The sequence below is a fragment of the Phascolarctos cinereus genome, unplaced genomic scaffold (assembly GCF_003287225.1).
Source record: "Phascolarctos cinereus isolate Bilbo 61053 unplaced genomic scaffold, phaCin_HiC Scaffold_9;HRSCAF=440, whole genome shotgun sequence".
In the NCBI taxonomy this organism is placed as follows: domain Eukaryota; kingdom Metazoa; phylum Chordata; class Mammalia; order Diprotodontia; family Phascolarctidae; genus Phascolarctos; species Phascolarctos cinereus.
This window is the reverse complement of record NW_027556402.1, coordinates 49,013,106-49,031,979: the sequence shown is the minus strand read 5'-3', so window position 1 is coordinate 49,031,979 and position 18,874 is coordinate 49,013,106. Positions and strand designations below refer to the sequence as shown.

At 37.1% G+C, this 18,874-nt stretch overlaps 1 protein-coding gene across 1 annotated transcript in view; it reads left to right on the top strand.

The window, feature by feature from the left end:
* The window catches only part of COL25A1 (collagen type XXV alpha 1 chain), a 563,954-nt gene that overhangs the window by 467,990 nt on the left and 77,090 nt on the right, over window positions 1-18,874 (top strand). The window contains exons 16-18 of the mRNA XM_078148267.1: window positions 692-724; window positions 1,566-1,601; window positions 6,429-6,473. Of these exons, the coding sequence (XP_078004393.1) occupies window positions 692-724; window positions 1,566-1,601; window positions 6,429-6,473 (114 nt within the window). The remainder of the gene's footprint in view (window positions 1-691; window positions 725-1,565; window positions 1,602-6,428; window positions 6,474-18,874) is intronic.

The window sequence follows — 18,874 nt, the reverse complement described above, 5'->3', positions numbered from 1 at the left end:
TGGATCTTCTCTAATAAATAATGATTTAGATCATTTTTTCATATGATTATGAATTGTTTTGATTTCTTCATTGGAAAAGCTGCCTGTTCAAATCCTTTGACCATTTATTAATTGGGGAATGACTTGTATTCTTAAAAATTTGACCAAGTTCTTTATATATTTTAGATATGAGCCCTTTATCTGAAAAACTGTCTATAAAATCCCTCTCCCAGTTTTCTGCTTTCCTTCTTATCTTGGCTACATTTGTTTTATTTGTACAAAACCTTTTAAATTTAATGTAATTAAATTTATCCACTTTTTCTAAATGGAAGCCAGTAAATCATACCATATGTCATATGTGTGAATGAAAAAGCAGAAAAAGACATTATGTTATTACATTTTTAGTACAGTCTCAAGGTGAAAAAAAAATATGAAAAGGTAGGTTAGTTTTGGTTATTAAAGAATGGAATCCTTAACAGGTGGGGGGAGAACAACTTTGATGATATACATAGAAAATAAATTGTTTCACATTGAAAAATAATGACATCTTAATAATAAGTACATTTGTATGAACTCCTCTGGAGTTTAGTCAGTCTGAATTAAGAGACACTTGGAATACATTCCTTAGTAATCTTGGTTGTATATGTATTGATGCTTCCTGTACCACTATCATTATGACATATGGAATATTTTCTTGTGGGCTTTCAATCAGGGTGACCCTGGATCTTCTGCCGCAGGAATTAAGGTAATTGTATGTCTTCTGAACATGGGCTGTCCCCCAGAGAGTCGTGGTCTTCATTTTGAAGTTTATTTTATTTTTTCCCTTTCACTAACTATAACCATTAATCATAATATATTTTCCTGATGGGCAGCTACACAGTACAGTGGATAGAGTGCCAGGTCTGGATTTAGGAAGACTAGAGTTCAAATCTGTCCACTCACTGTATGACTGGGCAAGTCACTTAACCCTATTTGCTTTAGTTTCCTTATCTGTAAAATGAGTTGGAGAAGGAAATAGCAAACCAGTCCATTATCTTTGCAAAGAAAACCCCAGAAGAGGTACTGATGACAGAAAAACTGACTAACCAGCAACTACTTTTCTGATGCATTATTTTAGTCATGAAAAAAAGCACTGGCTCATAAACTGAGGACCCAAAGGAAGTAGAGGAATATCAGGTGGAAATCTGACAGTTGACCTGTTAGTATTATTAATATGGGCTTATTAATATGCCCACCCATTCTCCTTGGTTTTCAAAGATACCTGGTTTTGTGGATAAATTGTTTAATGAGATACTGAATACTAAGATAAAATACAGATGAATGACAAGAGTTATGTCCAGCACATAACACCGAGTACCTTAAACTTGGTGGGTATTTAACAAATGTATATAGGATTGACTTGAATGTAGGCTGAATCCTGAGTATTCCGGACAAAGTAGAGCATGACTGTAGTCAAGATGTTTTCAAAAAATAATTGACAAGATTGTTCCTCTCATCTTGTCATCCAGTACCTAGTAGATGTAGTGCCTGACACAGGGTACTAAATAATTCCTCTTTGAATTGAATTGTCCTTTTCCTTTTGTCAGGGAGAACCTGGAGAATCTGGCCGACCGGGGCAAAAGGTAATATTTCAAAGATTTCTCTTTCTCTCTTTCTCTCACATTCTCTCTACTAGGTTCTTTATTTCATCTTCATACATTTCATCTCTACCAATAGCTGACTACAATTAAATGTTGTCTGAAAATAAGGACTGCAAAACAGTACATTTTTAATGAATTACGTTCAGAGTTTTTGCTGGTGCTTTTGTGTTTTAAATACCATGACGTTCACTAAGGCCAAAGGTGGGGATAAAATAAATTTCTTTGTGGTAAGGAACCATTTTCTGAACCAAAAGTCAGCCTATGCTCAGCTGTCTGAGACTAACAAAGATCAGTTAGGGTGGAATGCTAACTATTTAATCTTGCATGTTTAACCACATTTGCTCTCTCATCTTCATTTGTTCAGAAGAGATGCATGTTGACAAAATAACCTTAATGAGAAGTGATGGGCAGCTCTTAAAAAGAATTACACTTTTTTTCATCGTAGATGCTCTCTTATTGATGGTATTAAATAGAAATTATTTGTAACACCCTATGTAGACAATTTTATGATATGCAAACCAACTCTGTTAATAAACCTGAGTTTCATTTAAAGACACTAATCAAAACTATTTTAACCAGTTAATCTGTGGAAACCTTACATTTGTTTATTATTTATGCCTCACTTGGGTAATAAATTAAAGGCTCTGTTAAGTATGTTTAGATTTATCTGCTCATTTGAGTTGAATGTGCAGGAAACAACTGTAGTCATTTATCATGTGAGCATCTGGATTTCAATGCCCAATGCAATCAGATTTGGAATAACAGATGTATTGTCACTAGCTAGTAAATGTGAATTCCACATTAGATTAGATCTTGTATGAAATTATGGCTTTGTCTTTGGTGGCATATGATGTTGTAGAAAGAAAGATGAATCGAAAGATGGAATTTACTTCATTAGTGAAATTGAAATGAGAGAATGAATCTTATTGTATTCATCTGGAACCTGGGGACATAATAAAATGTTGTTCTCACACTCATGTAGACATTGAGAGGGCTAGTCTTTTGTTTTAAACACTTAAGGATTCAAGTAATTTTTGAAAGGGCCTTTTCATTTGGGGCTCTAATGTCGAACGCAATCCTTTTAAGGAGAGAAAAGGACTAAACCCAGTCAGTTCCACTGTAATCAGTGGAAGTTCAAGCTTTTCCTTCTGGACCCTAAGAACATTTCAAGTATTAACCTAAGATTCCTTTGATTTCTTCCATTGAAGAGAAAATGGCAGACTTTTGAATTGAGTGCTGTGAACTTGGGACCACAGAACACTAGAGGATGAGATACACAAGTGGATTTTACTCATGATAAGAGATATTAAGTCTCTTGAACTTTACATATGTAGGTCATATTTAAATTATTCAATCTGAAATGTGATTTGGTAAGCAGATGTGTCTAAAACCACTTTAGTTTACATACAAAAACACTTCTATAGTTTCTGTTGGTTTAAATGTAAGATTTTCACTTGAAAGTGGCTTTCATTGAACGTTACCAAGGTTACTTGGCACTGTAGTATAAATCTGTTCCTGGAAGGCTCATAGGTAACTCCTTTACATTTCCTTGGATTCCAAAGAAATGCTTTAACATTGCATTTAGAGAAAAAAGATTGAATTTATTTAATGTTGACCTTGGAGTTAAATAAATATATTCCTAAAAGTTAGCAGACCCCTCCCCCAGGTTTTTGCAAATATTTGGTCAAGACAGCACCAGTTGATATCAGTGTTACCACTACCCACTAAAGTCATTGAAATTTGCTTATTTGAATGAGAGAATATTTAGGTTTTGCAGAGTTTATAAATCCAAGTACTAGATGAGAAGTAGAATGTCTATAGCAGTAAATGCCATTTTTCTCTCTTGATTTGGAGTTTCTGTAAGCTCAATTCCACTTCCCCACAACTTTTTCCCCCTCCACAGTACAGTGGTCATCCAAGCTTCAGTTGTAGCTGGCAGTGGGCAAATTGTAATTCCTGTCTTAGGAGCAACCTTATAAAAACATAACAGAGCACCAACCCAGTTGCAGATTCGACTTTCTGAACGTTTAATTTCACCCTGATGAGTACAGAACTTTTGTATCTGAAATCTAGCATAAGATTGTAAGGAATTTGTTTTTAGCTCTATTTTAAATTTCTCTGTCTATGCTTTGCATTAGAGCATGGATGCTCTAATGCATATGTGCATCTGTGTTGAATGTGTGAGTTTCCGTTCCTATGTACCGCATTCACTTTCAGAATACTGCTCCCTACTTTTCCACAAGTATTTTAAATCTAAAACAGGGAAAGGAAAATTCGTCAAGCATTATTCATTCAGGGAAAATAGCCCCCCCCCTTTTTTTTGAGCAGGAGAGAAAGTTGAACAGCTGGGACCAGTGGTTTTTAGTGTTGATGGCTGGTGGCAGCAGGTACCTGGTGTGGGAGGAGAGTACCCTGCTGTGGGGGAAGCTGGACAGGGTTTCCTGGAATCAGGCTTTGTTTTTCTTACAGTCATTCAAGTTTTATTCTTCTGGTGCTAAAGGGCCCCATTAGCTCTCCACACGTACCTAGCTATTAGGGCTGCCTTTCAGCCATGACCCAAAAGAATTCCTGAGCACAGGAGTGGATAAATATGAAAAAAGGAGAGTTCATTTCTGCTAAAAGAAGAAATAGCTTTGATTGCACTACCCAAACTGATGGAGAGAGCCTTGATTGTGTTAAAGAGGAGAAAGAGGAACATAGAGCATGCAGAATAGATCTTCAAACAGATGGAGGAGAAAGTCCACAGTGAGGGAAATTATGTCTGTATCAACCAAAAAAATAGATTGGATGAATAACAAATTAATAAAAGCCAAGCTAGGATGATCACAGATGGTCAGTTAGCATAATCAATGGCTACAAAATAAACATAAACTTACAGAAATACATATATATTGCTCTCTGTATATGAAGGGAATGTTTAACTGTATAAGAAAATCCCCTATTCAAACATTATTACATTCTATTCTATTATATTCCAAAATGTTCTGGACAATCTATCCTCCCTAGAAGTCCAGAGTTGTATTCATATTCGTATTGATTCTCCTTGTAATAATTTTCTCTCATAAATCACAGAGACACCTTTTATTTGGGGGGGAAAAGCAATGTTACTATCCTAAAGTCAATTAAGGTATGTTTTTGTGAGTTAAACTCCATTATTCTAAATGTGTCTTCACTTTGCATTGTATATAAACACATATCTACACACACACACACACACACACACATACACACACACAAGTTCTACTTAGTTTCAATAGTTGCATTTTCTAGACTTCTCTTTAGTATGGTTTCAAAGGAAATACACACTTTAAAAGAAAGAAAAAAATATAGTCCATTTCTGGAAAATGACCAAAACTAAGACCATAATCTCACATGGATAGAATCAGTTCTGCTAGAAAGATTTAACTTCTTTGAGAGAGGAAGAAAAGAAAGAGAAGTGTTTTGTTATGACTATGATGTTCAGTCTATCCAGAGAAATGTGATTTGACCAGAAGCATTATCAACAATGAAGCAGAACTGTTGGGAAATATGTCTTGCACCCATTTTACACTTAAAATGTAGGTATACTTGTCTCTTAAAGCTTTCAGTCAGAATGATTTTTCTTTTGCATTCTGAAAAGAATTTTGAATGAAATCAGGAGAAAACTAGTATGTTTTCTCCCTTTGTATTCACCCTTCAGTGAATCATTTTGGAAATTATTATTTTCCAGATCATTTTTTTTTTTAGCAAATTACATATTTGCAGAACTTGAAAGGAATAGGTATTCTAATTGAAATATCCTGGAATTTCTCAACAGATTTGCACATGAAATGAGTTGCTCCAGCTGTGCCTGGTCCTCCTTTCCTCCCTCTCCTCTCTCTCTTTACTTGATGAAGGAATGGGTCTATCTGCACTGGGTTACCATGGTGAAATAGTGTAATTTGTGTAAATCAGATAACATCCATATAATTGTTCTAGCCCCAATGTGTATGCTTTTCCCCCCTCCATTTTCACTCTGTTTGATGATTTAATCAGTGGAATGCAAGGGATTTTCTGAGCAATGTAGTCTCAGTACATCCTGTCACCACACTTAGTGCTTAAAATAATGCAGACAATTCTATGAAAATGAGAAGGTTTAGTGTGACTCCAGCACACTCACCCAGAGTGCACCACTTAATCTCAAACCTGCCTTCACTGAACAGCTGCACACTACCCACCAAGTAGCTAAGTAGGGTTTCCTAGACTTGAACAATTGTCACAAATATACAGTGGTGTTAAGCATAATTTTAACTACTCACTTATCTCCTCGTCATCCAAGAATGTAGAAGAAGCCTTCCTCTACTTAAAAACTAGGAAGACTTTCTATATGCACTGTTTTGATGTTAACATCTGTTCACACAGCCAACTCTTGATTACGTGTTGGTAAGAGGTTATTGGGCTAACATGGATATTTGAATTCCGTGTTGAACCCTAAAGCTTCACTTTAACCAGTAGCTTCAATCTCCCTTCCTGCACTGTCTGGAAGTAGCAAAAGGTACTGGCTTGAGTTAGCTCTTTCCTTGTGTACCTTTTAGGGAGGATGCTAATGATAAGTGAAATAGTCTAAAGTTGTATAAGTAATCTGCAGACTGATTAACCAACCCCTGAATCATCAAGAGTTGACTGAACCACACAATCTCCCCATCCTTCTTGGAGTTAGACAGTATTTCTGTGTGTATGTATGCAGAAAGGGTGTCTACAGTGATTCCAGCCACATTTGCCATTTCTCTCTCCAGCAATTTGTGCCTCAGTGAGTACTGTTCTATAATGTTATGTAATTTTCCTATGTAGGGTGAACCAGGGCTGCCTGGGCTGCCTGGACTTCCGGGGATAAAGGTAAATACTCAAATCTGCAGTCTTGGTGTAATAGGGCTTGAAAATGGACAAAGTCCCAAAGTGGAGGACAGAAGGAAAAACAAAACCCAGGGAAAACACAAGCCAACAACAACAACAAGAAGAAGGTGGTGCTGTCTTTCTGATCCCTCATGAAGTGTTTTGAATTGATTAAGCTTTTAAAAGTAGAAAATCAAACACAGGTCTTGCTGAAGTTCGTACCATCTGGACTTCCTATACAGCCTAACCCACTGCATCTATGAAGGAATATGCAAATGCCATTTTTATTTGAAGTCAGAATTTCTTTAAAGTCTAGAGTCTCACTTTGACTTCAGATTTTGATTCCATTCCAAAAATCTTGTCAGATTTGGGCTAGAATAATGGCTTAACAGCCTTTTAAAGCTGGCATTTAGGCAGATGTATTCACAAAGGTTTCCTCCCTACAATGTTCACTTACTGCCCCTAATCTCCACCAAGTACCTCAGTATTTAAACACTTTACCACAATAAACAGTATTTCACGTACTAGGAAATAATCTCTACATTGACTTTCCATTTATTTGGTCTCTGGAAGAAAATTATTGAAGTTTAATTTGAAAGTATTTTACTAAGAGGACAGAATTAGTATCAGGTATTTCAGTTGGGAGTTAACAAGACACCTGATTTCCCTATCTTGGATACAGTTTGTTTGCTCTTTCAGAACTATATTTTATTTTATTTTTAGTTCCTTCTTATATATGTGCTATGGCTAGTGATATAATCCTTGGGATAAACAATCTACTTTCTGTAAATCTTAAGCTGTTTTTGAACTTGAGGAATCACTTAACACTTTGTTTTCACCCAGGCACATTGTTCAAAATAGAACATGCACGAAATCATTAGGAATGCACCAAATGTGTATGAATCTTTCCAAGGTACCAAGAGTTCCTTCTGCAACTTGGAGGTTTCTCTAAAAGTGGCTATTACTGTTATTTTTGTGTCCAGCATGTCAATAGGGATTTGTCCCTGGTGCTTAGCTGCTCATGGCACTATGTGGGAAAGGGGTACAGTGCCTAATGATAGTGATGGGAATAGATTTATTACTTGTGATTTTCAAATCTCATAGAAGTTCATCTCAATTTCCATTATACATTCGATAAAACGTATTTCTGAATCTGGGTGAAAGCTCCCAGGCAGGATGTGCTACACGAAATAAAATAAATACAGAATAAATGTCTTAAAGTATTGAATTGCCTGAAGAATATATAACCACATGAATTTCAAATAAAACTACTTTGTTATGCTATATAAGATATATAAACAGTAGAATTAAATCAGTGTGAATTCTCAGCTTTGTCTTTTTGGATGGTGTTCAGAATTCTAATATGTTTCTGGCATTTTTCTTTTTTTTATTTTAGTTGTGCCTCTTATTATACCAATGTCATAGAAGTTTAGCTATTTTCCACTTGGATTCCTTAGTGGAAGAAAAAAATACTCTTATGACAATAACTTCCTGAACTGCCCGAATATCAAGCAATTATAATCACTCAACATGCCTTGATATTTAACAAAGAAAAATGCATAAAATAACTTACATTTAGGCAGTTTAGAATTACTTTGTGTCAATTTTCAGTGTTTCCATGAATATAGGGAAACTTTTATTTATATATATATATATATATATATATACACACACACATAACATATGTGTGTATACACAAACACACATGCACACAAGACATATATACATACATACATATATGTATGTATGTATGTATGCTTTTAATTTTTAAGGTCAGAAATTTGAAAAGAAGTTTATGAAAATGACATTTAGAGATGGCTAAAAGAGAAACTGGTAGCTTCATGGGAAAGGGATATAACCTGAGGCATATTATGGAAGAACTGAGAACTAGAACTACATTAGCTTTAGCAGCTACTCAGAATAACAGCAGGAATCCTGAAGATTGACAAATAGCTGCCCTGACAGGGAGCTCAGGCGGTATCAAAGGATAGCTCACTTAAAAGTGAATTTTGTTTTCTTTTCCTCTATTTCCCTGCCTTGTTGTTGTTGTGGGTTTTTTTTTGCACAGAATTTAAGGAAAATACACTTATCCTGTTCTTTTCCATATGATGATGTTAGTTACTAATCCCTATTATTTTATTGGGGTGATTTAATGTTAGGTTCTTATTTTATTTTAATAATTTCATATGCTCCAGGTTCAGACTAATCCAGTGGGCATTTGAGATGGAGTAACTCACAGTTTTTATACTTTCTCATGTTGGGGAGAGTAAAAGCCAGTAGTCTACTACCTTTAGGAAAAAAGATGGTCTTATGCCCCAACCCCATAGGAATTTTCCTAGTTTGCTTTGTGGAGGTAGTCCAACTAAAATAAGCACTTTGTTTTGCTAGTGGTAATCTGGGGCTCTAGGTGTGGACAGATCCTGTCACTTGACATAAATCCTCATTTAGCATTATCTAGAGAGGTGTCCACACTGAGTACTTGGAGATAGCTATCAGTATAACTATGTAGTCCGTTGGGCCAATGTTTTCCTCTAATACATTTCACCTTTTCTTTCTAGTTCAGCATATAGTAGGTTTGGAAGTCATTTAAGAGATAGAGATAGAAGTTAGATACTAACTTTAAGAAGTTAGTAGATTTGTAAATGTCAGTTGGTAGCCTATAACTTATATGGCAGTTAGATAGTTTAGTGGATATAGAGTGCTGGGCCTGGAGTCAAGAAGATCTGAATTAAAATCCAGTCTCAAACACTTACTAGCTATGTGACCTTGGGCAAGGCATTTAACTTTTGCCTCGGAGGCAGCAAGGTGGTTCAGTGGATAGAGCACTGTTGATGTGGCTTCACTTACGATGTCCCTTCAGTTTACTATGTTTTTGACCAAATGTCATAGGGGATAATTATGAAATACTAGAAGAAAACAAAAAAAAATACAGAGAAAGGCCTCTGGCATGTTGGGTAGATCTTCTCTGGAGGATTTAGGAAAGGGATGGACAAGACTCCCACAGACTAAAAAAGATGTGTGAATGGGTTGAATTTTCTCACGGTTGAGGGGATACTCAATGGGATAACAGATTCACTTGAGGATCTGCCAATTAGTCAATCAGATAGCCAGGACTTCACGTTTTGCCTGAGCAGGGACCTCTATAAGATGAAACCACCATGTCAAAAAATGTAGAATGGGTGGTAGCCAAAAGATTTGCTTCACCATCTGAGTTTTTGTTTATGCTTTGGAAATACTTCCTGTTGCTATTCAACTTTCCTTCCCTCCTGCCCCCTTTATCATCTGCCGCTACAGAGAGAGCACAAATACCTTCCATGTTTCCAGGGCATTGAGGAAATCAGCCACAGAAGCTTTGTTTCACCACCTGTTGCTGCTGTGGAATGATTGGAAACTTAATGAGTATCTGATGCCTGGCATTCAGGAAATGAGTAAATCACCTAACACAGAAGGCTGACTCATCCATGTATCATCCTATGGAACCACTAAGAGCAAAAAGTATAGAAACCTTAGGCATGCAGAACACTCATTAGCACTGAGAATGTCACACTTGTACAACTCTTCATCTTTCCGCTCATGCATTGAAAAGCCCTCCTTGCTATGTGGAAGTCATTTGCAATTCCCATTTCGTGCATTCATGGTCCATAGAGTGTCAGGACATTCCAAAGTTAAACTAGGTAATGAGATGCTCAGTGCAGTCACTGAATTTCTGGGCATTGGTTTAGCCTTCATATTCTTTCAAAATAATGATTTAACTCCATTGATGACTGGCTAAAGTTGGTCATTTCCAGCTTTCCAGTAGAAAAAAAGCTTGTATGTTTCCATGTTGTAGAAAGAGCTCAGAGCTTAGAGTCAAGCCAGAAGCAAGAAGCATTTATGAGGAGCCTTCTGTGTGGCGGGCACTATTCTAGGAACTGGAAACATGAAGACAAAAATGAAACAGATTTAGACCTGGCTCCAACACTTACCAGTTGTGGGATATTGGCCAAGTACTTTGACTTTTCTTTGCTTTGGTTTTCTCATCTGTATGTTGGGAAAAATAATACATGCATTGCTTTCTTCAATGGATTGTTGTGAAGAAAGTTTTTGCAAACCTTAAAGTGCAAACTTATAAACCTGAGATGCAATAAATGTTGTTTTCTTTTATCTCCATGCTCATTTTTCCAAAGGCAGACCTAGTCCTCCCCTTTTCCATGTATGTTCCTCTTCCTTTATCCCAGAATGTGGATAGATGGATTCTTTCTACCCCTCTATCTCTGCTCATTTAAGTATCTTTAACTTCTGAGTTATCAACAGTGATTTTCAACTTGAGATGAGGGACCTATGCTTTGGGCAGATGAGTGAATTCAACAGCCTGTCTTTAGAGTAGGGAGGTCAGCTGCCTACTTGTAGTATGACAACGATTCCCCATCTCCTCTCCTCCCTTCCCTTGTCCTTTTACTGAAGATCACTTACATGCCCAGGAAGAAGATCGGGGAACATGATGTTCTGGGCATCAGCAGTGATGGTGACAGAATAAGGAGTCTGATTAAGTTGTATAACAATTCTTTCCCCCTCCTTGACAGGAAAGCAATATCCCTGACATGACCTAAGCTCATGGAAATTTTTATTGTCACCAGACACCATGCTGTGTAAACTACGAGTTACCCACTGATGTGGATTTCTTTAAATATATACAGCCAGAGTTATAATGGAATAATGAAGAGCAAAATGAGCAGAACCAAGAAAACATTGTATACAGTAACAATAATATTGTCTTAAGAATGACTGAACAACTAAGTAATTTTGACTATAAGTTCCCAAATTGCCTATAAAGGATCTATGAAGGAAGATGCTCTCTACATCCAGAGAAAGAATTGATGAATAGAAGTATGTATAGAAGGGTTTTACACACACATAATATATATACAGATATTTGTGTTTAATGATAGCCATCTCTAGGGTGGCAGAGGGAGGGAAGAAAAAAAGAAAGTTACATGATAACTTTATCATATATTTAAAAGGAATAGCAAGGTGTGCATAATAGATTTGCAGTTTCCTGTATAATCATCTGTTTTCCTATTCTACTATGTGATGGAAATGCTTTATTTCTTAAGTTCAGAATAAAATAAAATTTAAAAAATAAACATACACAGCCAGCTTACTTTAAAATATTAAGAAAGATAAATGGAGGAAGCATGTTATTCTACTGGAGATGAATGAATGAAGGGATTAAAGGAATGAAGGGTCACTATATGCCAAGCACTGTGCTAAGTATTGGAGATGAAAACAGACAAATAAGACAGTCTTTATTTATCACAGATAATCTGAAACTTGTAAAAGAAAGTCATTTAAATGCTAAAGAAACTATTGTTTCTTTTTTTAAACTTTTCTTAAAATGTCTTTTTTTTTAAAAGAAAACTTTTTTTCAAAAAGTTCAAAAAAAAGTCTAGCTCGACTTTATAGGGAATGTAACAAACATGTGATGCTTCTGATTCTGAACTTTTGACTATGAAATCATCCCTGACACTGAATCAAAAAGGAGAGAATCCCTTTTCCAGGCAGCTAAGACACTGACTCTGCCGTTCTTTGGGAACAAGTGTTACTCTCCATCACTTGTTAAAAATGTTATTTACTAAATCCACTTACACTGCTATTTCTTTCTCATCAGAAAACCAGAACAGAGTCAGACTTTCAAAAAAAAAATGAAACAGGATGTGGAATAACTTCCTAAAAAGAAAACACTGCTTGTTAAAAGGCTAGCATTGTGTTTCTGTTATCCATCATTAGCCTCCTTGCCATGGACAAAGTCAATATAAGCAATTGAGTAATTTGAGAGTCCAATTAGGAAACTCATGCAACCAGAAATGAGAAATCTCACCAGCCCCGATGAAAACCTCCAATAAATAAACTAGAGGTCCTTTCATGATGTAATCCCATGAAGAAAAGAGCAGAAAGCAATATTTTCTAGGGTTTAAATAAACCCTTGCTATGCAGCTCATTTTTAACATTGCCACAAAAATAAAAGATGTTTTAATGTCTAGTCAAATTTGATCCATAAGGGAAATAAGCATTTTTTGGACAAACTTCACTCTCTCATTCTCTGCTACACCCTCTCCCCCTTCAATAATTTTACAAATCAATCATTACCTTCAAACAGGCTGCCTAACGGTTCTTATTACAACAAATGTTTTCACTATAATCCTCCAAAGCAGGTATTGTGCTGACTTGAATTCTAATTAGCCTGTAAGGAAGAAGGATACTCCACGGTTCTTGCAATCAGTGCCACATCACATTAATCAGAATTATTGCTGATGCTTTTAGCACCCTGGCAAATCAGCACTTTTCTTCCCCCACCCCCCAATCTTGCTGTAGTATTGTTTTTGGAAAACGAAAATTGGATCTACTTGGAAGCAGTAAAGATCTTGGAAAACACAACCTCTGATTATGACTGCTCTGTTAGAAGTTCCTTTAGACAGGTTAAAAAAGTCATATATTGGAGGCCTTTCACTTTGAATGACTCATAAAATAAAACCAATGGCCATAAATGCAAAGTCAGAGATTTCTCTGAATGTGAGATCTGCTCATTTAGGACAATATTTCCAGTTCACTTTTCCAGGTGGTCAGTTCTAAAAGTTTTTGATGAGAACACCTGGCAAGCTGCTTCTGCATGAAACTGGGCTTATGAATCCCCAAAGCACTTGGTAGCTGCTTCCATTAACCAGAGGCACTTACTTCTATTACTTTAACTTTGCTAATGATCATGAAGGGGTTCTTTACCCTTTTATGTGTCCTGGACCTCTTTGGCAGTCTAGTGAAGCCCCTGGACCATTTCTCAGAGTAAGGTTTTTCAATGCATGAATAAAATAGGAAACCAATCATATTGAAATAATTTATCAAAATATTAGGGGAAAAAAAGCAAGAAGTTTTCTGACCCCAGGTTAAGAACTCCTTGATTACAGAAACGAACAAACAGAAAAAAGTCCAAGATAATCTTGACTAGATGAATTTGTGCTAAATCCTGTCCCTACAAGGTACAAGGGACAAGTAAGTAAATCTAACAAAGTCAAACTGAAAGAACTACAGTACTATCACTTCAAGGTCAGCTGGGAGATTACCTCAAGGTCAATTGCAATTAATAGCCTCTTGCTGTTTTTGGCTGTGTATGGAGAAAATTAGTCAGTGCCTTATTATAGATTCCCAGGCCTTCATCAAACCTTTAGCATCATCCTTAGTTTCTTAAAGGTAGTAGGAAGGACACATTCCCTGAATCAGTTCCCAGTTCTTCAATCATCTGTTTGACCCATATCCCTCAGCTAAAAAGCCTTGAAGCTGCAGATGACTTCTCAGGATGCTCTTCAGGTATAGATAGTAGTTGCCAAGGGGGTCAAGAGAAAACTACTTCCTAGGGATCCTTCCTCCCTGTTCTCCAACTGAGCTGGGAGTCTTAGCTTCTCTGCTGAGCTATTTCCTCTTGAAGTTTGCCTACCTCACCTTTCCATGTGGGTAGTGAAATTTAAGGTCATAAAAGATAAATAAAGCTTAAGTCTGTGCTAAGATGTAGGGTAAGAAAAGAGCTATTTATTTTGAAATGATCATGCTAGAATAGAAGTATCTAGTAAGGGCACAACTTTTAATCTAGTGACTTTTGATATTCCAGAATATGATTTGCTTGGAGATTTTTTTGGATGACACAAAGCCAGGGTGATTCTTTGAAAAGGTAGTAAATTCTTTTTGAAAAATAACTATGTATCCAGGCATAGTAGCACATCCTTGTAATCCCAGATACCAAGGGGGCTGAGGCTGACAGATCTTTTGAGGAAGGCAAAGCTATAGGCTAGGCAAAACATCTTCCCTTGTGAGCAGGGAAGCCACGGGGTGGCCTGAAAGTGGGGAGTGGGAGAATCAGCCCTAGTTAAAAATGAAGTAGGCAAAGCTCCTCTGCTGATCATAGTGGGACTGGATACATGAGTGGCCCCTGCACTTCCAATCTGAGTGATATTGGCAGACTCAGATGTAATAGATAGTCAACTAATGTTTATTAAGCACTTGTGTGCCAGGCACTGTGCTAAATGTTGGAGATATGAAGAAAAGCAAAAAGCAATCCCTGCTGTCAAGGAACTCACAGTCTTATGGAGAAGACAACGTTCAAAAAAACTATGTACAGAGAAGCTATAAAGAGATAAATTGGGAGTCATCTTAGGGAGAAGGCACTAAGATTTGGGAGGACTGGGGAAAGCTTCTTGCAGAAGGTAAAAAAAGGAGAGGGAAGGAGGGAGTGAAGGAGAAAAAGGGACACAGAGACAGAGAGAACTGCATATATGCATGTATGTGTCTATATATGTAGTATAAAATGTACGTATGTATACATGTGTGTGTATATGTATATCTCTATATCTGTGTATCTAGATATAGCTATATCTGTCCTTCACATTTGAAGATGGCATTGCATATTTGAGAGTGATGCGTAGTACTTTTCACAAGGTATTCATGTGAAGAGAGTCCTTTGGTTTGCAGAAATAGACTCTTCTTCCCAGAACCTGTGACTGTTCGAAGCTCTCCCTCTTTATCTCCTGGCCTTCCTATAGCCTACCTATGGTGGGCAGACAGACAGGCACTATTCTTGTTCTCAGCAAACAATAGCTAAGCTGTGCTGTTGGAAGCTGGGCTTCTATCATGCTTCCATCACATTCCTTCTGCCTACTTAGAGCTCTAGTTCAGCTTGCCACTGGGTGGCTCTCCAGGCATTCTGTGATTACCCAGCCTTGACACATGGCCTGCCCTGGAGCATGACCTGAATCAGTGACAGGGCTCAGAACAGTGGAATAGCAGATCCATTTCTTTTTCCACTTCATTGAAACTTGGTTTGACCACACTGCTAAGACTCAACAGGGAAGTTCAGAAAGTATTAAGGAGATGATTCTTCCTACTATATAAGAAGGGAATATAACCCGTGCCTGGAGGTAAGACTTTGAAATAGCCAAGAAGTGTTTGGGGTTCCTGGTTGGCTAGTGAAGTTATATGCTTAAATGCTTCTTTTATTTGAGCATTGGCAGGAATTTCTAACAGCAGGAGAATTCTTGGAGTTATTATTTAATTGCTAGCTAGTTCTATCTTTAAAACCAATGAGCTAGTGAGTGTTATGAGCTTCCTCAAAGCCAATGGACCTCTTCATCCTTAATGTATTGCATTGTGCTGACTTGACTATTAACTACAACCCAAAGACCTAAGTTCCAAAATGGCATGAAGTTCACAGGTAGTTTTAAATATCTGCCAAACAGGGGCAGCTAGGTGGCGCAGTGAATAGAGCACTGGCCCTGAAGTCAGGAGCAACTGAGTTCAAATCCAGCCTCAGGCCAAACACTTGGCAATTATTAGCTGTGTGACCCTGGGCAAGTCGCTTAACCCCAATTGCCTAAAAAGAAAAAAAAAACCCTAAAAAAAAATCTGCCAAACAGGTTCACTCAGTCTTGTAGTGGGCCAGTCTGAAGTAGACTCTCAAGACAGCCTGGTAGAGGTGATAGAGAGGTAACTTCAGAGCCAGGCCAACCTGGGTTCAAGTCCTGCCTCTGACACATACTGTCTGTGTGACCCTGGGCAGATCACTTCTCTTCTCAGTGATACCAGGTAACTCCTGTAAAAAAAGTTATAGAGAAGGAGGTCCTGCACAAAGACCTACCTGGAGCCATGAAATCACAGATGTAGTCTTTTTTTTTTTCTAAAATGTAATAAAACTGACTTCTAGGGATATTAATGCAAGGTGACCTTATGTCTAGCAGCCAAACTATGACCATTATGGATCCCTTCTCAGAGAAGAAACTCGGTCTCAGAATTACAGAAATGGCAGACTAGTGCTAGGCCTTGGGACACTTAAAAATAGTGGTGCTCATTAAAGCACTGTTTTGGGATCTTGAAATATGGAACCTTCACACTGGAATGGACTTAAGAAATCATCTACTCCTTCAACCTAAAGAGAAAGAAACCAAGACTTGGGGAGGTAAGGTCACAGAGCTAGTTAGTACCCCAAGCTGTATCTAGAACAAAGGATTCCCAATCTGGTGCTCTTACTAAATTAGTCATTTTAGTTCTATTGCATTATATTTTTAGCAAATTGATTAGGAAGGATATATATGCATATATATAATGTATTGTATGTATATGTGTGTATATATATATATATATATGTATATATAAATAATCTATAAAATACCATTCTTTGACTTGATCCCTTTCATACCCAAGACATCCTACTGCATCTGACCTCTCATTCTTTGATATTTCAGGTTCAGATGTCCTTTCATTCAATTTCTTGACACTCAGAAAATTATTTAAAAATATACTTTTGTATTGCTTAGGTTCTGTCCAAATATACATGAAAATGAGTCAAAAATAAAGCTGTGGCCATCTGAAGATGCAGACCCTGTCATTGAGGTTCACCTTTTGGTGTTTGTCCTTGAAAATCATTGGCACACTGACACTTCTACTTTGGTGAATTTATGGTTTAAGACATAGGGATGCTAGGTATTAACCTATATTGAGAACATATTTCAAGGACCACTGTTTTTGTGTCCATCAGAACATTATTCACTTTTTTTTTAGAAAGCAAGAACATGATTCTATGATAGTGTATGATAATCTATACTCATATATATATGTATATATGTATATGTATATGTGTGTGTGTGTATATATATATATACATATACATATATATATGTATATATATATATACACATACATAAACAATGAATATGAGCAACTAGGTGGTGCAGTGGATTAAGCACTAGGCCTAGAGTCAGGAAGACTAATCTTTCTGAGTTCAAATCTGGCCTCAGACACTTAATGGTTGTGTGACCATGGGCAAGTCACTTAACCCTATTTGCCTCAGTTTTCTCATATGTAAAATAAGCTGGAGAAAGAAATGACAAACCACTGTAGTATCTTTGCCAAGAAAACCCCAAGTGAGGTCACAAAGAGTCAGACACGGCTGAAACAACTCGACAACAACCAAAAAACCCAACGAACATAATACTTAAAATTTGTTTCACTCAAGTTCATTTTTGTCAAAAAATTAATCCCAGTCATTCTGTGACTTCAAGTTAAAGCGCGTTCATAGATGACATTGTTCTAAATTCAACTTTCTGTGTTATTTATTAAAGAAAAATTCAACTTGGCCCCCATCGCTTTATGATCTCCAGCTGATCAGTTAAGATTTGTCTTCTCTCCCCCATCTAAATCATGGTGGCTTACCATGCATAACTGATTGAGATGAGTCTGTTCGTTTTCATCCTACTGTTTATTTTTATTCCTTTTCACACATCATTGGCAGACCTAATCTGGCTGGGATCCCAATTGACTTTGCTATGTGGGTGCTGGGCACAATAACACAAAACCAAAGCAAAACTGTTGTCTGGCACTGAAGAGAGTAAAGATAGGAAAGAAGAGGAGGGAAAAAATCAACAATTTGATTTACATGAAGGGATTATGAGAAGAAGGTTATAGATTGAACAAATTCATGATGACTTGTACTATTCTTATCTCTGGGGGATGTTCTTCATGGATGTCACTATTTCTATAACATATATTTCTGTAACTGTCTGCTAAAGCCTTCTTTCTTCCCCCATTTCTGCCTAGAAGTCAAGCTTCCCATTTTTAATTGTTTTGGAGAAAGTTTGGGTTTATTTCTCCTTTCCACTGTAAAGCAGTTACTTGATAATTCAGATTGATTTCCTTTTCCAAGTGATCATTTGTTTGTATTCCTTCCATAGGCATAGTAATCGTTTTCATTCATAGACCTGAAAATCCCAGGTAACAGTCCAGGAAGAGTTTGCTTTCCTCCCAAGAAGAGTCCACCAAAGTACATCGTCTTGGGATCACTGTCTCTGTTTTTCCTGACCCGTTCTGTTTCTCTTCCTGCCTCCCCCAAATGTGGCTGCAATATGATGCCCCTCCTACCTCCACCTGCTATTTCTTTCCTGACTGTCAGGGTGATTATACAGTCATGAGTAATCATGGTCTATCTCCCAGGAGTTTCAGCAAACATCAGAGATACTTTGAATCATCCCATAGACCTTAGCTTAGTTGTGATGGTGACATACTGAAAGCATCCTTGAGCCAGCAGACAGAAAAGAGATAAGAACTGTGTTCTGTGCTCTGACAGTCTAACTACAAAGGTAGATCTGATTTTTTTTTCTGTTTTTTTTTTTCAGGATCTACTTCAGCATTTTATTTTCTTTCCATTCTCTGTGACAGATCTCAGCATTTGGGGGGTGGGGGTGGGAAATGGTGGTGAAGGAAAGATATGGCTTACTGATAGCTAGATATCCCAGTGGATAGAGCTCTAGGCCTGGAGTCAAGAGACCTTAGTTTAAATTGGCCACAGATACTTCCTAACTGTGTGGCACATGGCAAGTCTCTCAAATTATGTT